Source organism: Scomber japonicus, chromosome 8 (assembly GCF_027409825.1).
Source record: "Scomber japonicus isolate fScoJap1 chromosome 8, fScoJap1.pri, whole genome shotgun sequence".
Classification (NCBI taxonomy): Eukaryota; Metazoa; Chordata; class Actinopteri; order Scombriformes; family Scombridae; genus Scomber; species Scomber japonicus.
In genome coordinates, this window is record NC_070585.1 from 20,585,291 (window position 1) to 20,613,179 (window position 27,889).

General features: G+C 40.4%; 1 protein-coding gene across 1 annotated transcript; it reads left to right on the forward strand.

Annotated features, from left to right (window-relative positions):
• Positions 1-929: 929 nt before the first annotated feature.
• On the forward strand, positions 930-27,235 carry map7d3 (MAP7 domain containing 3). Its single transcript, XM_053323892.1, has 20 exons — positions 930-998; positions 7,938-8,039; positions 8,403-8,483; positions 8,968-9,131; positions 9,517-9,628; positions 10,985-11,068; positions 11,802-11,909; positions 12,752-12,853; positions 13,212-13,310; positions 15,124-15,249; positions 17,767-17,882; positions 20,431-20,561; positions 21,601-21,821; positions 23,824-23,953; positions 24,241-24,526; positions 24,869-24,922; positions 25,023-25,092; positions 25,323-25,500; positions 26,333-26,616; positions 26,712-27,235. Exons 1-20 carry the CDS (start codon positions 953-955, stop codon positions 26,717-26,719), a joined length of 2,502 nt encoding a protein of 833 aa, XP_053179867.1. The 5' UTR covers positions 930-952; the 3' UTR covers positions 26,720-27,235.
• The last annotated feature ends 654 nt before the right edge of the window (positions 27,236-27,889 follow it).

The following is a 27,889-nucleotide window of genomic DNA, read 5'->3' on the forward strand; positions in this document are numbered from 1 at the left end:
TTTTTTACAACTGATGTTAACAGGTTCCCCTCTAGACTTCCCACATGGTTTCATTTGTGTTAGGGGCCCAATATGGGGGGAAAATCGCACAGGAGAACAATTTCTTCTTTTCTTGTACATTAATAATCATACGACCACTCAGATTTATCTTGTGATTCTTTGGGCGGGTTTTACTTAGAGTATAATTTTACATTGTGGTATTGGAAGGCCGCTTTTCTTCTTCCACCACTGCAACTACATGGCATGTTTGAAGTTTTTCTATAAAATAATATCACATTTGTATGGAAGCCAATGTGATGAAAACAAAAAATCAAACAAAAAACAAACTAAAAATCAAAATAATGAATTAGTAACTCAAAATAATGACGTAGTATCTCAAACTAAATGAGTTAGTCACTCATAATATTGACTTAGTATATCAAAATAATGACTTGTCTTATGACTTATCAATAGCCTATCATTATTTTGAGACACTAAGTCATTATTTTGAGAAAGTTTCTCATTATACTGACTTACAGGATCTTTTCTTTTCATCACACGGAAATGGGTTTTTAACACATTTGCTATTCACATACAAAACGATTTAAAAATGCGGTCTGAAATGTTTCATTAACTGTCTGTTTAACATTGACAAACTATTAAGACATTTAAATAGGCTACTAATTATTATTATTATTATTATTATTATTATTATCATCATGTGTTTGAATTATATGGCCTTGCTTTCAAAAAAGGTTTTAATGGAGGATGTCTGTAGCTAAGCCCATTTCAAAACTTCGCATTTGGCGATTTGCGTTTTTATCGGTGGTTTCCGGAAATCGGACAGAGTGATGCCTCTGTCCTTCTCCGGTGTCTTTGGTGTCCACGTCCCCGCGGTGTCCGAGTCCTGCCGGCAGCGAACTGTTACGCGCCCCTGCTTCAGAAAAAAACAGAGAAGGAAAACTTCATAGAAATGGCGGAGGGTGCAACGAGTCTCAAAGGCTTGCGAGCCCAAATGGGTAAGAAAACTCTTGGCAGTCGTGGTTATTTGTTTGACCCAGTTGCGCCTTACAGTGTTGTAATCACTTTGTAATGTTAACCGGGTTATTTGAACATGTAAGGCGAGCAGCTCGTCTGGCTAGTAGTGTTAGCTCTCTGTCCGGGTTATCTGCTCACAATGGACGCGGAAAAATATGCAACTTCACTAACATATTAAACGTTAAAAGTTGGATTGCAAAGTCAGATGATATCTATATTAATGAACCATAGAGAAGACTAAATGCGCTGGTTGAACTTAGTGAAAGTAAAGTACTCGTAGTCAATGTTAGCTGAAGTTGTAACGTTATATTTTGTAGCATCTGAGCCGGTTGACATCACGACCTCACGACTTTTACTTGCCTGGCGCCTAGCTCACCTAGCCCTGCTTTATCTTCGCTTTACTGCATTTTAATCACGTTGTTTAACGCAGTGCTGTCGTCTGTATACATTAGATCAGACAAATGAGACTTTAAATGCTTGTTAGATTAAGCTAACTACTCTGTAAGTTACAAATGTCAGTAGCTTAGATAATGTAGCGTTAGCTAAACACTTGGGGATTATTGTCAAAAGTGATCATCTGCTATCCCCATCAGGAAGCGTTGAGCTTTTTTGTTGATGTGTTTTGTGTTTTTTGAATTCAACTTAAAAGTGAGTTGATGCCCGGTAGAAACCTACAGTTAACTTTATTTCTGGAGCTACACACGAGCCGGTTGCCAGTACATCAGCACTTTCCTAGCTTCCTGCTCAAAACTACTCCTCTACAAAGTGTGTAGTACAAAATGTTATTTCTCGCTATATCCATTGCATATGTATATTGGCTGACATATGGCATAACCCCCTCCACTCTCCAGGGAGGGCAACTATAACAATGTCTGACCTGAATTTAAGATAAAGCTGGAGTGTCAGGCAGGCAGAGCTGTGATATGAGGAAAAAAGGCTGCATAGTTGCATTTCTTGAAATATCTTGATGCAGTGATAAGAGTTTTGGTTGGACCAGCAGGTAGTTTTGTTCAGCAAAAGGCACACTAGATTTTTGTAAATAGGAGTATGTAGGCCAACTGCAGCAGCAGTTTCTATCAGTGCTTTTCATCCAGGCCTCAGCTGGCCCCTTCCAGACTTAAACATGGATGTTTACTGTGTCTGCATCTGCAGGCATGAATGCACAGTTTGTTTTGACTCGGGGTGCAGTTGGGCCAACAGTTTTTAGGGTAAGAGGGAGTTTTCTGCATACCCAGTGTGGGTGTAGGCATGTGTTACTCCTGGCAACTACTGGGCCATATTTAGTGCTGATCTTCTTCCTGTTTCCTTTAACTTTTCCATTCAGTATTTTCAATCTGGAATTTTCATCCAGCCAATATTTTGGTTTTATGAAAATATCCACAAACCTCCGAGTGATGGGAGATATTGGAGTACTGGCTTTGAGAGGGATAAAATCATCTCCTGAGCATTTCTAACTACTCCATGTAGAAGTTAGCTCGGCCTTCAGTCAGACTGACAATAATAAAATAATGTCAGGAATCTAGCTCATGTGCACGGTCATTTCCACAAGAATGTGAGCAAGGAGAAAACGTACCCTGCTATTATGAAGGTGGATCACAGTGCTGCAAGTCACACTGCAAGGTTATCCTGATCCTGGCTCGGCCATTGCTGATGCAGAATTAAAAGCATGAGAAATATTTCTGAGTTGGTCAGATTTAACCAAAGGAGGAAATGGACCAGACCCATTTTTAGTGTGTAGTTTCTTGGATCTGTCCACATAGATTGACTCTCCTAGCACAAACAGCTGACCTCTGTTTTGTTGTACCTTTTAGATTAACTCATACGATGTGTTAGAATGTAAGTGTGTACACACACATACTCGCATGCAAAATATTTGAATAGCAAAACATGTTATTTTGTATATAGACCAAGGCAAGTATATCCACAGCATAGTTTTGTTCATCGCTATCATTTGTTGTGTGTGCGTGAATATTTCTACTGGTTTCTTTTCGGGTTGCTCTTGTTTTTTTCCTCATTAGAAAATTCTTCCATGTGACACAGCTGCATGTACAAAAGTACACAAGTTCCCTGCCAATTTATGTATAGATTTGGGATGAAAAAAAATGTTTTGAAATGAGTACAAATTGTCCACCCTTGTTGATGCGTGCGTCAACAGGCGTCTGTGAGACACGGTGTCCAAGTTCAGCAGAAAGCCAAAGATGTGTGAATTATGAATGTAACCGTACACATATTGTTTGGGACAGGATGTTTGGTATTGGTTCAGTCTGGTTTGATTAACTTATATTTTGTGGATATGTTGATACCTGAATCCTGTAGTTTCTCTTCTACTCATAAAGAAAGTTGAACATGATTTTCTCAATGGAGATGAAGCTATAAGATAACATAATCCTAAAAAGCCTGTGCTGTATCTTCCTCGAACAGTCTATCAGACAGGAATAAATAAAATAATCAAGCAATAATTGGATTAATGAGCCTAATCAATATGAAAAAAAAATCATCAAATCCTTTCAATGCCCGTCACTGCAGGAGAGTGTGGACCACCTGAAAGACGGGACTCCCAAGAAAACTGGCATGTGTCATCATTATCCTGCACGTACTACAAATAGCCCAGGCTTACCTTTGCATGAACAGGTCTAGAGTAATCCCATTGAAGATCTTGTGTGTGTGTGTGTGTGTGTGTGTGTGTGTGTGTGTGTGTGTGTGTCCTATATACAGGGCATGCGCATATGTGTAAGCATGCATCAGCAGTGTTACCCGGTCAATGGCCAGCAATGAGAAGCTGTGAGCTGCGGATGGCAAAGATTGTTGTCACAGCAGCCAGAAACTGATTTAGACAATTTAACCAAAGGAAGCAACTAATCTGTAGTTGAAGTCGTTTTGGCTGGTAAATCCATCAGATACGGTGTTTAGGAGGAGTTAATGATCCCTATATACTTCTAATAAGTACTCAGTGTCAGAGTTGTCCACTCTCGACACTTCCTGTCCCGTGCAGCAAACTACTGATTTGTACTGTGCTTCAGGGCACAGTTAAGTCTGCAGTTAGAGGGAGGGACAGAAAAGGGACCTGGCACACTGATCTCTGTCTCCACTAGACCATGTGTCGGCTATACCAACAATGTCTGTTTGACACAGACTGCCCAAATTATGTCTAAAGATCTTGCTTGTTATTTAGAGAACTAGCATCAGTTTTAGTATTCATCCTGGAGTGTTTTGATGTAACGCAGGCGGACATGCTTCCTGTTTAGCGTTTCTCTGTCTGGGCTGCTGAGCCAGGGTCATGGCAAGCTCCCCTGGTGGTCTTCCTGTTGCCATAATAACCCAGCAGCATGTCGGCCAGATCACATCTAATCAATAAGTACGTATGCTGCAGTCTGGATGTTTTTTCAGCATCTTCTGTTTCTGAAATGTTGGGCGATGTCGCTGTAATCAGTTTCACAGTCATCATAAGAATATTTTAATCCAACATGTGTGCTGCTACACATTAAACTACATGTTGAATCTGATGATTGAAAAATGTCTCCTGCCACCGTCAGACTGGATCTTTAACTCAAAATGTTTTACTCAACACTCAACAAATGATTGTCTCACTATAACGCTATTGATCAGTTTGATATGTAATTAGCAGCCATGTTAATGACTAGTTTGATCCCTCTAAACTCTCGAAGCATCCAGCGGAGTCTGTCGATGCAGCAGCAGTGACGTATGTTAATGTGTGTTTCCATAGTGATGAACAGCTCCTCTGATTGGCTCTTATCATTTCTATGAGCACACCTGGCTCCCTTGAGGTCTGTTGGAAGATGTGATCTCTCTTCCCTTACCTCATAGAATAAAACTTTATTGTCCGTCATGGTGGAAATTGTCTTTGGCTCAATAATAACAGATATAAAATAGACAGAAATTACTTAAAAACCATAAACTCCATAAAATCATACATAAAATCATAAATACATAAAATATGTAAGGTATGAATATACAAGTGCGTATCAGTTCCTGTGTTTAGAATTTACAAAGTGTTTAAAATATTAATTGCCTTTGGGATAAAAGACTTCTTGATAAAGTCACTTTAATCAACACTTTATTATTTAAGGTGCTGTTTTCTGACTCGGTCTGATTTTATTTATTTCTTATCAACATGCAACAGCAGGTTTGGTGACTGGGAAGGTTCTGCATCCATTGTGTTTGTTTGGAGCAGAAATTCAATAAAATCTTAACAGCATCAATGTTTGTGATTTTACACATATGTAATAGCCTCTAAAGACCAAGTGAAACAGCTGTTACCTACTCAGCCATTTCTTTCCTGTCTTACTTTTACTTCCCTATAAAGATATCGCAGTTTGAAAATGTCACTCAGTCATGTCATTGCAGAAGGTTATAGAATAAAACCTTTAATATTTGCACTGTCATCCAAATGAATTACAGTATTTAGAGGATTTTAGCATGAATCTGCATCTGAATGCATGGGCTGCCATATCATTGTCACTTTATTTATTTAGAAGATGACACCGCTGATAAATACGGTGTATATTGTTCATCCCAAATGTGAAGTGAATCATTATTTGTTGTTAAGTATCCACTTAGTTACAAGGCAGCCTTCAAAGCGTCACTGTCCTGTCGTCTTTATTGAGCTATGAATCATCTCATTTCAGTGTCCACGTCTCCCTCGATGCAGGCCCGATCGAGGCTGAAAAGCTCTTATCATGCATCCTCAGCCGCTCCGTGCATCACTAAGCAACAGTTACCCTGATACGCAGGCTGCTCGGCATTCATTAATTGAGCCTCCTTTTTATTTTGCCTTTTCTTAGATGAAGGTGGAGAGAAATGGAGAAAAGACTGAATTATGATGAGAAACAAGGCAAGCAGTTAAAGTGCAGTTACACCTATTATATATTTGATCATTTAACCATCAACATTACACAGCTTGGCATCTTTTTTTATCTGGAGTGTGATAAATATGTGACTCATTTATGACCTGGAATTAGATCGCTTTTTCTTCTGAATATAGATCAGCTGCCTCGGCCCACGCTGCACCGGATGGTTTTCTTGTCTATTCTCCTGAGTAAAAGAAAATGTCTGTGTTGAGAGAAGGTTAACAAACAGTTTCACCAGTGTCCCAGAAATCCCCTGTGTGAATACTTAAGATGTTGCCACAATAACCTGAACTGTAAACATACAGATACAGTGGTTTAAATGCACTAAAGTATACTTCATAAATATAGCACACACATACACACAGTCAGCTGATGTAAGTTTCCATGTTTGCCTCAAGCTTTTTGTATTATTTGTGTGTGTGTGTTGTATGATTTCCACCACAGATACAATTTCAGGGCTCAGAAATCATCTTTCCTGCTTTAAAAAGTAGTAACTTTAAGAATGTGTGTGATTTAAGTGTTAATGTGTTATTCCTGTGTATTAATAAGCTGTTAAAAGTGCAGTGAAATCAAAGCCAGTCTTCATTCAGCCACCGTTTGGCTCAGACTCACCGCTGAGGTCAAGGGAAGGAGTCTGAGGGCAAAAGTGACGTGAGCCGGACACACTTCCAGCGGGAATTAGCGGCAGACTTTGACCTTTCATAATCTTTTTTGACCTGACTCGATGCTGCTGCAGAAAACGGATAATCAGTGCATTGCTGACTGCTTACGCTTGTCAGCTCACTTTTCTCCTTCTGGTCTCTGGTCACTCTGTTATCTGCTTTGACACATCAGTTACAGACGTGATAATGAATCTTATTTTACAACTTCTTCAGGAGGGATTTTATAGTTTTTTCCCTGCACTCATACATTTTGGTGCAAACAAAGAATATATATGAGTGATGAATCAACAGATCATGCTGCTTAATGTGTCTCTGCCCACAGTTTTGGATAAAAGTATCCATATCATTTGCTAACTGTGGCAAATGTGACTGCTTCTTGAGTGGGAGGCAGCAGAAAATACTTGGTTTACATGAGCGGCATCTTAATAACAATTAAGTCAGTACGTACAGAAGAGAAGATGATGTTGGGTTCAAATAATCATCATAATTATATTAATGATTATAGCAACAATTCAACTTTGTGATCAAAAGAGACGGAGAGATTATCAGAGCACAGTTGGAAGTGTTCATCAATACCACGTACCGTATGTATCACATGACTAAGGATCTTTTTGCCTCTTAGTCAGCAATTCATTAATGCTGAAAACGCACTGACATGAGGGGAAAGAGACCAGGGTTAAGGCTGATACCAGGGCTCATAAATCGTGATCATTTCCCTCCCTCTTTCCTTCCTTCCTGCCCCTGTATCTCCTCACTACGACTTTCTTGTGAATACTTTTGGCTGAAAAAGGTGCTGTTGAACTGTGGTGGCAGGGTTGATATATTTGACCTTCTTGTAAGCCCTTTTTTCCCTCTGTGTCTGTAGAAATCACTTCCCTGAAGAGGTGAAAGAACGCAACAGATTCATGCATTAGCTATTTACTGATGTTGTGAAGATGTGGTCCTGTTTGTGTGTGTGTGTGTGTGTGGAAAGTTGCCCTTTTATTGATTTCATTTAACTTATTTAACTTATTTGTTGAATCATTTTGTTGAAAAGTTGTACATTTAAGATATGTTGCTCACAGTAGCACATTTCCTCTCCCAGCTTGTCACAGACAGCAGTGTATAGCTGGCTACAGGGTGGACCATGAGCTGGGCGTTATGTCAGATGGCTGAATAGCTGGATTGTTCTGTAGCTTCAAATCCGTTGGATCTCTCTAGAACTAGCATTCCTATGGGGAGCAAACAAAGCACAGAGAAAAACGCGTGATTTGAACTTGATTGGCTTGCTGTACCAAAAGCAATGCCATCTCTCTGATATACCTGCTTTGTCAGGCTTGACATAATGTGAGTCTAGCTAAGCTGTGTGTGTGTAAACTGTGGGTGTCTGTGTGTGTTTTTCTGCGTACAGCTGCAGCTGCACAGGCACAAGCAGAGGAACGGCGCAGCCTGTCAGGAAACAGTCCAGGACCTACAACCAATGCACCAGCTAAACCTCAGGGGTGTAAGCCAGGTAAATTACACCACACCTTGACTCAGAAACTGATTCTCGCATATACTGCCCTGGCGCTGCTCTGTTGTCTTTCATAATCTGAGCCATTTGATGCAACACAATCCACTCCCACCACCTTCTCAGTGTGGCTTAATGCAGGTAACCCTTAGTCATCATCGTATTACTGTTGACAAACAGTTGACAAAGCTGATTAATGACAGTCACATGTACACATCTGCCAGGCTGATGCAACGCCCTTGTACGAGCATGTACTGTATAACACCATTAACGCACCATTAAGCCACCCTTGAGTTCTCTGTATATGTACTGATGCATGTTTTTACCATTCCTAACCACATATCATACACATGTGTGTGTTTGCAGTCCTTGACGGTGCCTCACTTAGAATAGACGACCGACTGCGAGTAGCAAAAGAGAGGCGAGAGGAGGCAGAGAGACAACAGGGTAAGAGGAAGATCCCGGTTTCCCCCACATCTATCTGTATCTTAAATTCTGGGGCTGGGTGTTGAGCACAAAATCAAATAAAAAATAATATTTTTGACTAAATACCTTCATATCGGTATTATGACAATATTGTAGGGATGAGTACTACTTGGTGCTTTCACTGAATATTTATTCAATGATATTTTTCATGAATAATCATCAGTAATGCCGATATAATGATTTAAGTGGGTAAAAGCGAATAATAGAACAGCTGTCCCTTTACTATAATGCAGTCTTTAAAACGAGGAAAAGACAACATGCGCCATATCACAATATTACGATATCCAAAATCTGAAGTGATATCTAGTCTTATATCATGATATTGATATATTGACCAGCCCTAACCTAGAGAACACAAGGGATCATAACTATTTAGTAATGTTTCTACTAATGTTTTAGTAATGTTTCTACATACACTCACTGCCCATCATGTATGTGCTGTCAGCATTACGTGAGTCACAGATCATGGAGCGGGAGCGCAAGTCCAAACTGCAAGTGGAGCGTCAGATGGAGGAACGTCAGAAAAAGGTTGAGGAACAGCGAAAGAAGGAGGAACAGAAGCGAATTGCTGTGGAGGAGAAGAGGAAGCAGAAACAAGAAGAGGAAAAGGTAGCTGCAGCACTGGTGGAGGCTCAGAGCAGTGCCTGTATGAATTGATGAAAGTTAAATGTAAATTCAATTTACATTGACACATAGGTTCATGTTGTAGTGTTCACTTAGATATTTAAAAAAATATAAAGATGTGAAAAAGAACAGTGGTAAGAGCACAGTTATCAATTTCATCCTACAAATACTTAAATGATATGTCAAATGTTTATTGTAATACATAATGCATAGGGATAATTGGTTGATAGGATTGTTTTGTTACCTTGAACTGCAGTATCAGTTTGATGTTTTCAGACTGACTTTTAGTTTCCCAACAGATTGGCTAGATTAAGACATTTTAGGCACTAGTGTTTCTCTGCTGTAAATGTGTGCCCCTGTTCTGTTACAGGAGCACTACGAGGCAGTGATGCGGAGAACACTGGAGCGTAGCCAGCGAGTGGAGCAGAGACAAAAGAGATGGTCCTGGGGAGGACTGTCCACAGACTCAGATGGACGAACAGGTAAATGCCCTTCCCCTTTTTTTTCTTTACTTTTCCATTCAAATGACTCTCAACCTCCACCTAATGCAGAGGTCTTCAGCAGGGGGTCCGGAGGTACTGCAGGGGGGTCGCGAAAGTTTTGGTTGTCTTTTGTTTTTATATTTCCCCCCTCGCAATTTTTTCCACAAATTGAAATGTCTTTAAATACACATTAACATGAATCCAACACACTCTAGTGAACAGATAAATGGAGGCAGACACCAAGTGTAACAGTGACCCCATGGTATTGAATGCACAATAACAAGGTACATTTATAAATGGTGGCACTATAGGACCAGTTTAATATAAAACACAATTTTATACAATACATATGTAGGGGGTCCCCGCTCCATCTCTCCATCAGTTTGGGGGTCCTTGGCCTGGAAAATGTTGAAGACCCCTGACGTAATGCATTGGTGCATTAAAGAGCTGGTTAGGAGACACCAAAAACTAACTTCTTCAAATCCAGACACAGGGGGTCAGGTTCAAACTGAAACCCAGCCTTTATTAAATGGATTTTAAAGCAGGATTTCCTTTGTCAGCAACTGATTAGTTATTTAGAGAGATTAGACTGATTATTTGCTGTTTTTGCTATTAAAATACAGGAAGATGATAATGTCTTTCAACTGTACTTAAAAATATCTATGAACTCTTGGCTTGGGAACTGTGCATGAGTAAAATACAATGCCTCATTCATTATTACATCACATCCTTTAACGTAATCGATTCAGGCATAGCTATCATAATTTATCAGATAGTGGAGATAAAGTTATTTTTAAAATGGGCTCCAAATCAGAATCCCTAAACTATTAACTATAGACTGTGAAAGTAAAACTTTCAGTCATTTAATGTAGTCAGAGTTAAAAATGTAATCAGATATAACTAACAGTGCATTTGGATATTATTACCTTACATAAATTGTGTAATTCCAGGTTAGGATTTGCAAAATAAAATCTAATTTATTGACAGAAAGAGAACTGCATTTAAATGACAGTTGTAACTGTACTCTGCCACAGTCTTGCTGTTTATCACTGCATGCATGAGACATCACTTGACTCCTGTGCACAATCGCTCCCACTGTTTAACACTCCAACAATAAACCACAGTGATCCATGAAGTAACCTTGAAATTGTTTTTGAGGTACTAACTGATGTTTTTAAGTGTTCATTTGGTGTCAGAATTGTGAATACAGGATGATGTATTTATTACTGTAGACACTGTGTGTCAAGCAAGGGCTGATGGCGACCAGCCAGGTTTCACCTCCATCCCTCTTTACTGGGAGGTGCCTTATCTACTTGTATTTTATCGCTCCTCCCTGAGAGCTTTCTTTTCCCACAGGAGACTCTGATGCCAGCGCCTCATCTCCAGTAACTATAGTTATCTCCCCTGCCTCACCAGAAAAGCCACCAAGGAGTCGACAAGGTTTTGTTTGTTTATAATTTGCCCACCAATGTAGAAACACACAGCATGAACTGGCACTGGCACTCTGGATAGTTTGGTTACCTGCTATCCCTCCCCTGACTCCCCCTCTGCAGTCTCACTGGCAGTTTTTCCACTAACACTTGTATGTATGGGGCCTCTGTTTTGAATGTGCTTTGGACATTAGTGAGTAGCTGGTTTAGGTTGTTGACCCACACATTTCTGGGCACTTCCGGGTCACATGGGCAATTTCGCATGGAAGCCCAATGGATGGAATGTTAAACAAACAGGATTGGGAATTTTGGGCACGGGTGATGTAATGTTGTTGATGCTGTCAACCTTGGAATGGTCAAACATTAGCATCCAGTGTTCACTAACCACTATGCCTGGCTGTGAAACCACAATTGACATTGTGATGATGTGGTAAAAATGCACATTTTCATGTTAAACATGATATATAACAGAATCATTTGTTTTTCCAAAATGTGCTCAATCTTTATAAGTAGCACAGATATAAAGACATTAATAAATATTTATATCTGATTTATATCATACTATCAATTTTGTGAATATATTTTAGGCCTATTAGTGAAGCAACATATTGCCATTTGCGTATCAGCGGTATTAGGATCTTGTAGAGCCTTGTTCTCCTCTGTGCACCCAATCACCCTCCCCCATTGGCTAGTCTCCAGTGTAAACTCCGCCTCCCTTGTCTGTCTTTCCTCTTCCCTACTAGTGGATAAGCGTTCCACATCCACCATGAACTTGAAACAGCCATACGAGGCTGGCATCAATAAACGCCTATCCTCTTCCTCTGCCACCCTCATCAAATCTCCTGACAAAAGTAAGTCTCCTCTCTCCCCTCCCTCTTACCCTTCCTCCCTCCTACCCTTCTTCCCCCCCCTACCCTGCCTCCCTCCCTCTTCCTGCCCTCGTCCTACCCTCCTTGCATTCCAGTGCTTTGTTTTAACTAATGTAGTATGTTTCAGAAAGTCTATTTATCAACTAGTTCAATGTTTTTCTATGATGATTCATGTACTGAGATCTACCAGGTGACTAAGCTGAGACGACCTGGAACAAATCCACCTTCTCTGCCAACATTAAGCCTAGAGTGAACTCTGACCACTGTGCTCTTCATGTCCAGGGTTTTGCACACAGGCTTACTGGAGCACAGACAGACTGGTAAAAAAAAATGCCTTAGCTCTCTGTCTCTGGTTCCAGCCAATGATAAACTAGCATGACCTCTCAATTCTGCTGCATCCATTCACTATGCTCCTGTTTTTAAGTACAGTGAATCAAATTTTAAGAATCATAAGGGGTCCAAAACACCAAACGGTGATTTGTTAATAAATGTTGTCTGATAGATTTAGTGGTGTAGCAGTCATTCTCCTGTCGCAATGTTCCTAAGCCTATTGTGAATTACAAGAAGCGTATGTGATTTCTGCCGGAACAAAACAATCAGCACAATTGGTTGATTCATCTCTCCACAGTTTCTAAGGGCTGCCAGTGCCATTTCACCTCTCTGATAATGCTGATTTCTCTGTAACTCTCCATTGTTTAATAATTATGTTACCATTTTTCCTTTTCCAGGCCTTTGAATACTTTCACAAAATTCTAAGTTTTTATACCATTCACTAGAGAGCACTGTGTAAATTCACCATTGGGTGTTTCATCATTGTCTCTCAGGTGTTAAGCCAAGGAGTTCGTCTTGTAACCGGTTGCCTAGCAATGGCATTGCTGCTCAGGCCAGTAAGGAAGACGGCAAAAAACTTCAGGTGGAACAGACAGGTGCAAAAGAAACCCTCTCCATCCAACACTATGCCAAATCACTACAGGTTATAGTGAATTATAAATTCACAGCCATGAAAACTACATAGCAACCTGGCTTTGTACATGCTAACAGTTTAAACACTGATAGCTATAAGAATTAATGCTACAGCGGGCAGATTCTGATCTAGGGTGCATCAGGTACTATGGTCTGTGTATTTAGGCACTGTCTATTAAATTTAGACACTAGCTGCTGTCAGCCCTGGTGACTCACATAAAGCCAAATGAAGTGCACATGACTTGTAAACTTTCTGCGGGGATTCCTTGTTGACTCCCTTCCTGTGCCTGGTTGGCTGTAACTCCACTCTCATGTCCGTAGGCCGTTCCATGAAGAAGAGAAGTTCCTCCCTCACACGAGTAAGTGTGGGCAGAGCACAGACCCCTGCCAAGCCTGATAAGGGGACGACGGATGATCAAGGTGGCTAGCATGAGCAATCAGCAATCATTTTTCAATGCCCCTATATGCATCGCTCAGGTCTCCTTCTTTGAATAACAAGCATGTTGCTCTGATATTAATGGCTTGCTCATTCTGAATTTGCTCGGGTTTTTTTTTTTGGCTTTTTTTTTTTTATAAAGTCCTTAACAAAGAGGTTTTGTGGGATGGCATTTCATTTGGCTTAATTCAGGTTCATGGAGCCACATGATTCTTTAAACTGGCCAACTCTTTTTTTCTCTGTTTTCTCTTTGCATTCAGCTTCTCCTTCACCTCAAGTCTCATTTACTGACCACTGAATTACCCTTTAGGGAGCTGCTAATCTTCTCTACACTGTTCTTTGGACCAGATCCTGTACTGTGCTATGTTTCTTACTGGCAGCTAACCTAACCTTTATCTTTGTTTTCTTTTTTTAAGTGTCAATCTAAGAATGGTCTTGTTGTGTGCCATGTCTGCACTAACACAGTGTTTTGTTTTTTTGTCACAAAGTGTTGATTGTTTTCTCCCTCCCAGATGACGCTGTCTTAGCTGGATTTAAGTTGCTGTGCTCATGTTCAGTGTGGTGTGTGTCAGTGCCATCCCACTATAGCACACCGAGTGCACAGAAATGACCACAAGAACTCACTGCAGTCTGTGTATTGCCTTTAACCAATGCTTTTGTTTGTCCTGTAGCCATGTCAGCTGTGCAGATGTTGTACACATTCTGTGTCGCTAGCCTGGACAATAGTACAACACAGTTACTACCATTCATATTGACTTAGCTCTTCTGCCATTAAATATTAGTCCCAAATCTTCCCACCTTCCTTATAACTCTTAACCTTATCTCAGACCCCTAAACCAGATTCTTAATACCTGGGTGCAGAGCGGCAAGCTGTGCTGCCATGCTCCTGGGGATAGCACTCAACGGCTAATAAAAAAACAGGTCTGTCTGCAACAGATGTCTGCTCAGTAAGGGACTCTAAAAAAAATGTGACTCTGCAATCCCCCTTTCAACAGCCACTATTTAAGGATATGTGGCAGAATCAGTCCCTCAACACCTTAAACTCTTATTCTGTTATGATTTCTACTTTGTAGCTCAGCTAGCAAATATGGCCTAAATGGGGGATTCTTCAATACTTCCATTTCATGGGAGCAAGCGCTCTTTGTTTCTGCTGTGAAATCAAAGTCCACCATAGTGCTTTCATAACATGCTGACTTGTTCAGTGCTGATAATTGTACGTAACCTACTTGATAATCAGAATTTGGTACCTACTTTAGTAAAAGCTAAAGACCTCTTGCCTGATCAGTCACTTCCTATCACTTTTAGTCTTTGGTCTATTCCACTCCTCAGCTTCCTACCCAATAGTATTTCTCTGCTGTCTTTGAAGTTCACTAATGGTTTGTTTTTTCCCATCAGCATACCCCCCTCTGCCTCAAGGAACCATTGATTTGACCTTATTGTCTACTTTAACTACTGTTTAACTGATCTTCAGTTACTAGACAATCAGTCTTTGGTCTGTCTCAGTACTCTTCCATGGTGTGCTTTTTTTGCTGTCTCACTTACATCCTTATTTTACTACATTTTCTTTGATATCAGTGAACAATGTTGAAGATAGCCTTGTAAGATTACTGAGACATAACCTTTGGTTCTGTATGTTGATTCTCTCCTGTTGGTTAAATCACATGGTGACCTTTCTGCACTTCATTGACCCCCTTTCCCTCTTCTTTGTTTTGTCATCCCCCACTCTTGCCCACTCTTTTATTTCTCGGCCTTTTTGTTCTCCTCTACTATTTTTCGGGTGATTATTCGGCCGTGTAGCTCGCAGGCCACCAGGCGGCACTGTGGAAGGAGGGGTCCTTAGTCGCCTGCTCACTCCCACCCAGGCCTCACTAGCTAGGAGCAAGAGCGCCGCCGCCCTTTCCAGTGAAGGAACAGATGCTCCAGGTAACCTCCACATAGGAGATCCTGACAGAAAGGAAGGATGGCTAGATACAGACCCTGGTCCTCCCTACTTACCCTCATTTTATCAGTAGAAAATCAGCCCAGTCATTCCCAGTATGACTTCACTAGATCTGAGTTCATCCCATCGCCCTGCTGCAGACTCTCATGCTTTTGGAACAATCCTTTCAAAGCATATAGTGACCTCTTGCTGGTGGTGGATTTATTGAATTTTCTGCTCAGCTCCAAGTGTTTTTAAAAGCTGCTATTGTTACGATCAGCTGTTTTGTTATGCATGTACGTACAGTTATTATTTACAGCAAAGTACACTCATGTGAGAGAGCATAGTTACTCTGTAAATATTGACACACACACACACACACAAGTCCAGCTCACATGCACTCTCAGAACAGACACAATTGGCTGTGTGTGTTGAGCTGAACCGAGCAAGGCAGTCTTGGCCAGGAGCATTTCTCTGCATCTGAGGAGCCCCGGGGTCCATGCCGGGAGATTTGCTGTAAGCTGCTTACCTGTTAGTTCTTGTTACGTCAGAATGAGACTGTTGGCCATTGCATGTGTTCTGGTTGAGAGACTAGAGTGCCGGGGACTCCAGTACAGTGCTTAAATAGTACTTAGTGTCATTTCATTTTTAGAATATGTTTACATGAAGTCACACTGTTCGAATGCTGCTTGTCCACATTCCTAGACAAGATGTTTGGCTGACGTTATGTAGTGAAATATGCTCTGTAGCTAGGCACATAGCTGGGGTTTATTTGACACTAGCTGACTTGCACAGGTTAGATTTCAAGTGAAGTGTTTCTTTGTGTACTGTAGATTAGTTAAGATGTGGTTGAGGATATACATACTCCTCGACCCCTGGCATAGACAACCCATAATGAATCTCCTGGCCATTCCAGGAGATGAATACTCCCTGAATACTGCTTTTTTGCTGTTGTCTGTATTTTATGTAAGGCTAGAAACAACCATACTGTAAAGCACTGACTCACTTCAAAGCTGCAACTGTATTCCTACTGTTGGTTTTAGGTTGTGGTGTTTATTGACTGGCCATTACAAACCCATTAGCAGTATAGATCTTCTAAGTATAGCCCCAGTAGAAACATGACACATCTGCATTAGCAGCAGCAGCAGCAGCAGCAGCAGTGGTAGCTTATAGCAGGGTACATTTAATAGTCACAATAGATGCTTTGCTCAGTATGCAGTCAGAATGAATTACAGAACAGATTTGTGACCAGGCTGTGGCAGGGAGAGTCCTCCAGGTCTCAGGATTATCACGGCTAATCCCTCAAACTGACACAGCAAGCTCATAGCCAGTGGATAACAGTAGGGCTGGGACATATATTGATATCATATCGATATTGTGACAAAAGACTCAATATCATCTTAGATTTTGGATACCGTAGTAATACCGTAATATCGTGATATGACTTTTCCTGGTTTTAACAGTAAGGCGATTTAATTTTCTGAATTTACCAGACTGTTGTAGCTGTTATATTATTTGATTGTAAGCACTTAGTCATTATATCCACATGACTGATGATTATTTATCAAAGATCTCATTGTGTGATTATTTTATTGAAGCACAAACAGTGCTTTCACAAAATAGATATTGAGGTATTTAGTCCAAAATATTGTGATATTTGATTCACCCAGCCCTAGATAAGTCTTTCCATTCCTTACTAACTACATGCTACACTTTAACTGTAACTGTCATCTACTGCTGCCATTATTTATCAGCTCAGCAGTTACTCCATTTTACATATAGTTTAGTTTTACAATTTCTGTTGCGTTTCCTCTTGTTTTCATGTTGAATTTTTTTTAACAAACATTGCCTTTTAAATTTTAGGATCAGGTCTGTTGTGAAATGTGTAGGATTAATATAAGTGCAGGAAAGATGACAAGACTGACAGTTACTCTCATTTTTGTGTCATGGTAACTTAATGCAACAAATAACACAATCAACATTCATGCCCATTAAGTGTACAAACTAATGCGTGTGTGTGTGCAGTGTCAGTATATGTTTTACTGTGCTGGTGGTAGGTTTTGTGTGGTGTGTGTGCTCCCTGCTATGTTTGGTGCTTGATGTTGCGGTTGATGTTGTGCCCAGAAGCTTGCACACCTGTACCTGTGGGGTGTCGGGTTGTTTTGAGACTGTTGCTCTTTACTCCATATGTCTCCAGTAATCTTCAGCTTAATCAAAGCTTCAGAAATCAAGCTGTTGCCTGCTTAAAGTGCTATATCTAACAAATCGCTGTTTTTTTGTGCTCTTGTCCCCTTACAAAAACACCCTCCTGTCTTTCTTTCAATTATCATCTACCTTCCTCTTCCTCTTTCTCTCATCTTTCCCCTTGTATTTCCTTCCACTCTCTTCACTCCTTTTTCCCTTTGCTCTTCGCTGCTTTGCCGCCCCAACTTGGCTGCTTATCACGCCTCCCATTGGTTGTGCTCCCCTGGCCCTGCGATGACTGTGTCCTTTACCAGAGTGTCACCTATGTCCTCGCTCAGCCTCTGCCAGCCCCCTGCACCCGCCACGTGGGCCCGTGCGCAGCCGCAGCATCGACCGACAGAAGAGCGGCATGACCACCTCTGTCTCAGCCAACGGAGCCCTCGACTCTTCACTGGTAGGAGCAACTTAATGTTAATCCATTTTCACTCATGAATTGTCCTTTCACAGATGTAGCACACAACAGGAGATTGTGTCAAACACGCCCCCCCCACTGGAAATACTCCACAACAGGTGGCACCTTGGTAGAGCATGCAGGAGGCAGGATATGATGCAGAAATTACGCTGTGGTTGTATTTTGGCGTTTTTTTAACCTTTTAATGAGAAAAAAATAGGTTTTTATTTTTCGAAAAATCACAAGAAGTCCTCTCTCCCATTAGCACTAGTTTCTCAGAGATGTGTTCAGTCAAACACAGTGCAGCTTAACTGGCCATACCCAATCACTCACTGTTAATTCTCTGGTAAATGAGCTGATATAGTTACAAATGAGCTCAGTTGGACATTACACAGACTTTGTACTAGGGAGCTAGCAGGGTAAAGGCTGTTTAATGTCTGGTCCAGCTGATTCAGACATTTGCATTCACACATACAGCTCTTCTGGGTAACATCCAGAAAATTTCAGGGTCGCATGTGTAAAAGGGGCTTTAGAAACAGCACAATTATTAATATTCACCTGAACGGAAAGCTTTCATTGCAGGTAATTTTCTGATTCCCTGGATTTCCTCCATATTCCCTCTCCTTAAGTTGCATTTTCGTATCCTCGATTGTACATTTGGCTCATGAAAATCAGCCCTGTCAGTCAGTCAGTCATTTTGCATTTACTGGTAAGGTAACCTGGATGCAGGGCTCTAGATGGTATCTCTAAATGTCCATATTCAAACTCGCGTGTGATAAACGATACATTTACGTTGCATTTGTAGGACTGATGAAACAGTCTGACCATTCTGGTTGTTGAGCTAATTAAATATATTCTCAAAAGGTTTTTTAAAGTGTTCAATTTAGAGAATATTTTACAGGACACTGCTCTAAAACATGATTTTACATGATGGTATTTATAAACCACATCATGCTTTTTTTTTAATCCACCAGCAACATTATGGTTTTATTTCCATTAAAATGGAACCTAAAAACATTTTAGTTGGCACATGATTTAATTTTTGGTAGCCTCCTGAAGAGAGGAATACCTTCCAGAAACTGCCTGGAACCCAGAATCAAGTTGAGGGTACACAGAATGATAACAAATACACGACTTCCATACATTTAAATTACATTACTGAGTGAATAAGTGGATGGCACCAAAGATTCTGATTTATATGCATATATCCGGCTACATTTGCCTGTCAAAGTACTCCCGCAGGATGCTAACCATAGGGAAATGCTGTTCCTCCAGCTGTTCTTTGACCTTTGCTGGTTACTCATAATTTGAACACTGGCAAATTTGAATCCTAATACTGTAACTCACCAGTGATACATATGATGTTCTCACTTGGTGGCTAGTATTGCCTTGCTCTCTCTTATAACCTGCCTGTCCCGCTCCTCTGTGGCTGTGAGAGGCCTCATTGTCATAGCATGAGACAAAGTGATCTACAATGGCCTGATTATTAGGGACAGATCAGGCCATGCAAACCAGACCCCACCCTGACCCAGGGGTGTGTCAAAGGCTTTTGACTTGCCTCACCATCTCATTGTATCTTCTCTTCCACGTACACAGATTGGTGTAGAGATAAATGAAATTCATAGCCTCATGCTTAGCACTCAGGCGTTGCGTGACACTTGGGTTGAATTGTGTCTTTTAAGTCAACTGAGTCAGGCTGCCCAATTGTATTACTGTTCAAGTAAAGGCTTTGGGAATGTTTCTTTTAACAAATGATCAAAATATATTTCACATTTTTATTTTTATATTTAAGAGAACAACTTTAATGACACTAAAATAAACTGTGTGGTTTTCTGTAAGGAGCCTTGTATCCAGCGTTTCCTTATGAAAGGATATTATGAGGGGTTCAGGGAGTACTGTACATGCCTGTTACTGCTTTGTGTGTCTATAAAAAATAGTCCAGAACTGATTTAAAAGACACACAAAGCAGTAACAGGCTGTCCTTCATTCAATGGCATTGTGTCTATATACTGTTCTTTCTCTGACGCTATATTTACATAAATAGGAAATGAGTTTTGTCACGGTTATAAAACAGTACACATATCGCCTTTTCCCATTTTTCTTCCTGTCCTCCCAAGCTGTGTGGCCAAAGATAATACAGTTTATTATGAGAGCAGGGCAGTTTCTTAAGTGGACACAGAAAAAATTATAGCATCTAAATTTTGCTTGGAGTTCTGTATAAAATGGCTTGGGGTGGAACAGTACTTTATATTTGTGTCTGACCTTTTTGTACCCTCTTGCCGTCATGTTTAGAATGCCAGACATGACATACAGGCCTTCAGGTCTTTTGCACAATTTCATAATTCTGTTTAATGAGGAAATATAGTTAGTGGACTGCTCCTTTTTGATGTCTGTACATTAACAATAAAGCTACACGGTTTACAGCTGTTTATGACATAATTGACATTTTGTGATATGAAAATGCTTTTATGACCAACTTGTAGGTTCATGATGTAATTGTGGTTCAGCGATTGTCATGAATTAATTCTCACTTTCTGTCTCTTCTCTCTAGAAGGACAAGCCGTCGACACCGCCTGGGGGTCAACGTCCCCCCTCCCCATCTACCAGCCTGGGACGCCATCGTTCACCATCCCCAGCCCCCAATCCATCTCCAAAGAGGACTCCCTCCCCAGGAGCAACCAAGTAAGACTACAAGACTGCTGTTATTTATTGCTTTGATTAATGGTTAACAGTCTAATATTGTGTGTTTGTATGGATAACTGATGGTGGCTGATCAGTCTAATTATTAGCTCATTACACTACGTTTCTATTGGCAGTATGCAGTGAATGGTTGCCCCTTGTGTGCATGTTTTCAAATTACTTTCCTAATTAAAATTGATGTGCTTGTTGGAGTTATTAATGACACCTGATAAAACTTGGAACCTCAAAATTCTTGTTGCCCTTCAGCTTCCCATTTTTAAAGGACACATTCATATTTATTCACCCAGAAAGAGCTGATATTTATTATATGATGTCCTCTTTCTGTCAGCTGCTTTTTGTCTGCAGTGTATCTACTGGTTTTTACACATGATTTCAGGCCACTTGGAGGAGTTAAACCTGTATTATGTACTTCTGCTGTTTCTACTGTATTTTATGCAGTTTGCCGAGTTTCCAAATAGAAATACTTGAACATACATTAGCTTAAGGTGCCAAGATACGTAACAGTTTCTGTGGTTTCTGTGGGCAGTTGTATAGACAGTGTAGCTGTTTTAATGTTGTAAAAATAACTTGTTTCCGCTTGCGTCCAGGATGAAACCTTTTTGAAATGTGATCTAAGAAACGTTAACCCCCCCCCCCCCCCCAAAGATTTATTTTTAAAATTGGTCAATAACAAGAAAAATCAGTATTTAGTGTCACACTTAGGCCAGATGTGGCTTATGTTTCTGCTCCATTCAACAGTTTTTCTTTTTGTAAATTTCCACCAGGAGCAGGATGGGAAATAATCTCAAAATAAATCTAGTTGTGGTCTTGCCAATAATGACCCTATAAGATCTCAAGGCTCGAACAAAGTCAGTCTGTGACTTAACGCAATGATTTATGACACATTGTCTTTGCATGTCAGAGTTAAGTTTTATGTATGGTTGGTATAATCCAACTCCTTGACGACTCACCCAGGAAGTAACCCACCTCTCTACCTTTTTATTGTGTTTAATTAAACAAAACTCACATTTTCTTCCAACAGGCAAAGTTCCAAGACACGCCCACCCTCACCTGGTGCAATGAAACAACGTCCCCCATCACCCCAGCCAATGTCTTCCAAACCCCCACCCATCCAGAAACCAGCTCTCACCCCAACAGGGCCACCCATGTTGCGAAAGAGAGACTCCAAGACTAAGGATGGGTTGTCTCTCCAGGGTGTAGGTTCACAGTCCTCTGATTCTAGCAAGACCAAAGACAAAGATGGTAAGCAGTTCTCAGTAATGTGTAGTCCACAGTGTGAATCTATTTACACACGTATCACAGTGTTTCATATGAACACAAAGGATCCATTAAGAATAAAGGTAGTTTTAACAGCAATGGTCAGCTGACAGATTTCAATTTGTCAGTATCAATATTTGCTAAGACTGAATGTTAAACTGGTAACCAGGATGTTTGCAGTAGTCCATGCAGACATGTAGTCAGGGAAGCTGAAATTAAACAGATGATAAATATTATTGAAATTCTTAGTTATGCAGGTCCAAACCTACCTATATAAAACTCCCCAAAAAAGTAATTAATTTGGACATTTTACTGCAGTCCATCTTGTTCTGGATTACTATTGTAATGTGATAATTGTTCTGGCACTTGCAGTCATCTCCTCTGTATTCATTGTCCTGATCTCACTCCCATTTACACTTAACATTGTACACAGAGCTGAGGAAGTACAGATGGAAGTAAAAACAAGAAATGAAACAATCCAAAAGAAATTATTTCAAGACACAGTGTCAGGAAACCAAAAAAAAGCTTCTCTAGTAAAGCAAGCTATTGAAGCTGCAGGGAAAAAAATTGTATTGTTCTCAACATTTTTGATATTGTCATCTTTTTTTTTAGTGTGTTTGTAAATTAGTTTAACTTAGCCAGTTGCATTGGAACTAGGATAATACAACGTTCCTGCTCTGTGTACAACCTCTGTAATCATGGTTTAAACAAATTTGGTTTGTAGATAATGGTGTATCATCTGTTTTAATAGCCTGACAATACACAGAACTGTGTGTGTGTGTGTGTGTGTGTGTGTGTGTGTGTGTGTGTGTGTGTGTGTGTGTGTGTGTGTGTGTGTGTGTGTGTGTGTGTGTGTGTGTGTGTGTGTGTGTGTGTGTGTGTGTGTGTGTGTGTGTTGCAAACTGATGTGGCAGCAGCTCAGTTTGCTGTGAATTCCAATGGAACAAGAGACCTTTTAAGCTGGAGTGACATCCTGTTACAGTTCTGCTGCTACCTCCTGGAGATAATTACATGGCTGATAGTATTCAGGTGCCGTGCCGGATCTCTGGCGTACCGGCGTGAATGTGGGGGAAAAAAAGGGGGTTCTCTGGATCCAAGAGAAGCGCAACTTTCACTCTCAACCACACTAACAATAGGCCAATGACCAATCAGAAGTGTGGGGGGGGGGGACTTGGGTCTTGACAATCCCTATTCAGCGTGCAGGTGATTGAGTGGTTAAGAGCGCATGCCATGTACGCAGCAGACCCCGGTCCTGGCCGGCAGACCTTTTCTGCATGTCAAATCCCCCTCTCTCCTCTCTCTCCCTGTCTCTATACTGTCAATAGAGGCGTCTGTGGCGGAAAAGAAAAAGAAATGATTCCCAGATGGTGCATATTTTGCACTTATGTTTAAAAAAGTTAATCAGTGTCCTTGTTCATGCCCTTAAGTCAATGGTTAGGCTACTAATCAAATCTTTTTCTACTTTGGAGTTCTATTGCCACCTACTGACCTTTCTTTGTATTGCTGTAGTATAATCTGTAGTCAGAGTATACTAAAAGCAATGTGACAATATGGCAGATAAGTTGCGAGATAGTTAAAAGGGTTATTTTCAAATAATGTTATTTATATTATGTGTTAAAATGGTGCCGCATACATAGCACCCCCACCCCTCACCTCCGGGGCACGGAAAAAAGTTCAGGCTCAGGATTTTTTTCCACTATCAGCCCTGCATACTCTGCAAGATGAAATTGCTTTGTAATGGTTGAATATTACATGCCGCTGGGCAAAGACTGTTGTCCAGTTTTCATTATAATATTGTGAAGATGACGTTGTTCTCAGAGTTACAGGACCAACCATCTCTGACCCTGGCTGTTTACACACATACTTCAAACATATAAAGACAAAGACAATGGTTTTTCCAAGACCATAGTGGTAGTGTTACACAACTCAGTCATGGGTTACAAAATGTGCTGAGCTCATCCTCTGTATTTGTCTTTCAACCTGTCAGACTCAAAGGGCGCAACAGGCACCAGTTCGGCTGCTGAGGCGGCCAAGATCCTGGCTGAGAACCGCAGGCTGATGCGAGAGCAGAAGGAGAAAGAAGAGCAACTCAGGAAAGAGAAGGAGGAGGAAGAGAAGTGAGAATATTTCTTTTTCTTTTTTTTACTTGTTTTCTTGTTTTCATCAAGTTATGATACACAGGCATGTATTATGCATACAGAAATAAATCAGAAAGATCATTGACTAGTTTCAACTACTAAAACACTGTTGTTTGACATTTTATAAGGATTAAAAGTGCAATTAACAAGTTTAATCAAGATTCCAAATATCAATGCAGCTGAAAAGTACCCTAAATGTCTTATTTTAGAAATCAAGTATGTAATATGCTTTCAAACCAAGTGCTGCTGTTTTTTCTCAACTCTAGACTGAGAAAAGAAGAGGAGCAGCGTTTAGCGGAGGAGGCTCGACTAATACGCCTGGAGGAAGAGAAAAAGCTTGCAGAGGAGAGGAAAATTAAAGAAGAAGAAGATGCTGTTAAAGCAGAGGAAGAACGAATAAGGCTGGCAGAAGAGGAGGCAGTGAAGCAGGCTGAACTCCAGAAGGAACGAGAGGAGGCGGAGGCCAAGGCCGCAGAGGAGGCAGAAAGAGTCCGTCAGGAGCGAGACCGCATCATGCAGCAGAACCAGCAAGAACGTATGGAGAGGAAGAAGGTACGGAAAGATAGATGGAGAGAATCTAATCTTTCCTTGTGTCTTGCCTTCTAAAAAAATATCTAAATAAAGTGGGTGTATGTGTGTTAAGAATTTAGTGCTTTTTCACATCCAACAGTGAAAGAAATTCAATTTTAAGATAAATTGGCATATAGATCCTATTAAAAATGTATTGAAACAGTCAACCCTTCAGATCAAAATATCTTCTTTCCAGGAGCCTTCACCAAAAAAGACAGTTTTTCACAATTTATTGAGTTTCTAAAACTGTTTTCATACTGCATTGTATAGATCCCAATGAAAGAAATCAGTTATATAAATATGCTCTGTTTTATTCTTTTTCAGAGAATTGAAGAAATCATGAAGAGAACTAGAAAAGGGGAACAAGGTGACTTGAAGGTGAGCTCATTTTAATTCAGCCTGTATGTTTGAAATCGTCTGTGGGGAAAATCCCTTACACTGAATATATGTTAACATGTTTGTTGTGAATACTTTACAGAGAGAGGACGATAAAGGCATGCAGGAGAATGAAGATGAGGAAGTGGATGAGATGAACTGTGAAAGCAAGGGTAAGTGTTCTCATTGCCAAGCCTTTACTTTGATGACAGTTTCAAGATATCAAGTATATAGAGCGCATTGAGATCCGTGCATCACTGCATTTTTGAATTGGAAATTCTGTCAGAGAGCGTGCTTTCCCATCTTTGTGTTTGGTTTGTATATACTTTACATAAATAGCTAGTTTGTGTGAATTTACATACTTGTCCATGTGACTTATGACTTGTCTCATCCAATTGCGCAGCTGAGATGCTTGACATGGCTGACTACGCTACAGAGGCTGACAGAGATGACTGTGGTCTGTCCTCTGGCGAGCCAGTGCCACAACGAGAAGAGCCCCTCGGCAGCGTGAATGGAAAAGGAGAGATGGACGACAAGGAGAATAAAAATGGCATGAGCACAGATGAGACTCAGGCTGTTAGGTATGATTACAGGAAGGACAGTGGTCATCACAGAAACTGCAAAGTCACTCAGAGTTCAAAAATAACTATGGAAACAGGAGACATACTCAGAGTTCTGCTGACAGCACTGTAATTGTCAGCTGCAGAAAATATAAATATATTCTTCTTTTTAATCCATAATTTACTTGCTAAAAGGATAATGCTGGTAATATATATTTTCCTTAATGTCATGAAATCCTATGAATATGAGAACCAAGAATGAATTGATCCTGCTAATGTACATATTTACTGAAGTAAATAGTCTTTGTAGCCAAAGCCAGATTTTCTCTTAATCATCTATGTTAGAGAGCTTCATTGTTGGTCAAAAACCATTTAAATTCAGAATGAGTCATGCTGTTGCTCTGGCTTACATGTTCCTTCATTAGCATTAAAACGGTTGCTGTAGTTTTGAGTCAATCCCACATACGCAGTCCTGCGTCTGAATTACTCACTGGAGCTGCAGCTTTGTGTTCTGCTCAACTGTTTTTAGGAGATTCATTAATTAGCCTTTTTAAAAAAAATTAAACTATGAATGTGTAAATAGTTTTTAAACATTTATATCTTCAGTTGGACTACATGGCTGAGTGCCACAGACAGGATAGGGAAGTTAAAAGGTACTGAGAAACAGATTCATGAATTGTTGGTTATCATATTTTCATGGTATCTGGTAACAACAAGAAAAATATAGAATAATATCAATTTTATCCTTAAATGGGCTTCCTTTTTGTCACTATAATTGCTGCTTTATCTTTCATTTTGAAAAAGTTGTGTGTACTCACTTTCCCCACTACCTATTTCCTTCTCTCCTCTTTAGCCCACTACCTAAGGGCCGTCTTGTGGAGGGTTCAGAGTTCACGAACGAGCAGGACTCTGCCATGGTAGTCTCAAACCTCAACGGTAAGTCCAACCAGTGGAGCTTCGAGGAACTCATTGACCTCAATGTACACTCAAAGACCCGGCCCCTTATCGAGGCAGAGGACTGCAACCAGGTATTGATTAACTGTGATGGCCCAGATGGGACCAGGGTAGCCTTTGAAGACAAGGGAACCCCAGTCAACACCCTGCATTCCTCAAATCAACCTATAGAAACCCTGTCAGGTGAGGAGTCGCAGTAGTTCTGTATCACATTAATTCAACCACATTTACTTAACTCTAAAATGGACATGAACGTTTTTTCTCATGTGTCTCTGTAGAGATTTGATGCTGCAGCTGTCGCTGAGAAGTCTCTCTTCTTGTTGCACTCCTAAAGTTCCTGTCCAGCTGAGCTCCTTAAAAAGTTCTCTACCAGTTCCAAACAGCTTCCTCCTCTTTCTCCTCCACCTATTCCTGGGGGAGGAGCACAAGGTGAAGCGGAAAGACCACCCTAAGTGCTAAATTTGCACCCTATATGATGAGGAAAAGATTTTATGATTAGTCTATATAAGAAAACATGTTACGCTTCAGGGAAATTCCATATATTCCTTCAATGTGCTTGCTTCAGGTCTCTTTCCTCTTCCTCTTGTGTCTAGTTCTTTTTTTTTTCTATGTCATGTCCAATTTCAGTGATGTTTTTTAAGAGTTTTGTGTTTGTCAGGGGTGCATTGTTGTAATTTATTAATTTTGGCTTCTTTGTTATTGTAATTATTGTTTAGGTTTTTTTCCTCTTATAACAAAATATTCCAGGACATATGCACAACAGGCTGTGACCTGAATATGAGGTTAATATCGTGAGTTTATGGAGGGGTTGGAGGGGGTGGGGGTGGGGGGGTAACATCCCAGATTTAGCATGTGATTCATCTAAATTTACTTGACTGGCTGCTTTTTGCAGCATCCAGCAATATGGCCTTAACTTCCAATTTATAAGTGTGAATATACTAAATTGCTCACACACGCACAGTTTAGCAGTCTCCTGTCATGTGCTTACAGTTGGGGAATCTGTATTCATGCTTCACTTCACATAACTTTGTCCTTTCAAGCCCATTTTGCTCATGCGCATCACATTGCATTTCCTTCCTTGGCCACTAGAGGGCTTTACAAGCACAACTCTTTCTGTTCTAGCTGAAACTGAAAAGTGCTGGGATTCATGACAACACTGTAATGAATTCATATGTTCAGTGAAGTTTAAGCAGTTTGTTAATTTAGAACTCATGGTTCATTAAGGTTTTGTCATTTTTTACATATGTAAATAGATTCTACTACTAACAACATTGTTGTAATTTACACCGGATTCTATGTTGCATCCAATTAAAGACGAGATCTGTTCCACACAACTGAATAACCATACCTGTAACATACTAATATAATTAATTCATAGCTGCTTCTGAGCTTCTTATGTTACTGAACTAAAATGTTGAGCAGTTTTGTCATGATGCCCAGAAATTCACCCTTGTTA

What these genes read in the sequence shown, in the direction of transcription:
- map7d3 (XM_053323892.1), top strand. Translation starts at nt 953, where the DNA reads ATGGCGGAGGGTGCAACGAGTCTCAAAGGCTTGCGAGCCCAAATGG. An exon ending in CAAGACCAAAGACAAAGATG is followed by an intron (nt 21,822 to 23,823) that starts GTAAGCAGTTCT and finishes TCAACCTGTCAG; the next exon opens with ACTCAAAGGGCGCAACAGGC. An exon ending in GATGAGACTCAGGCTGTTAG is followed by an intron (nt 25,501 to 26,332) that starts GTATGATTACAG and finishes TCTCCTCTTTAG; the next exon opens with CCCACTACCTAAGGGCCGTC.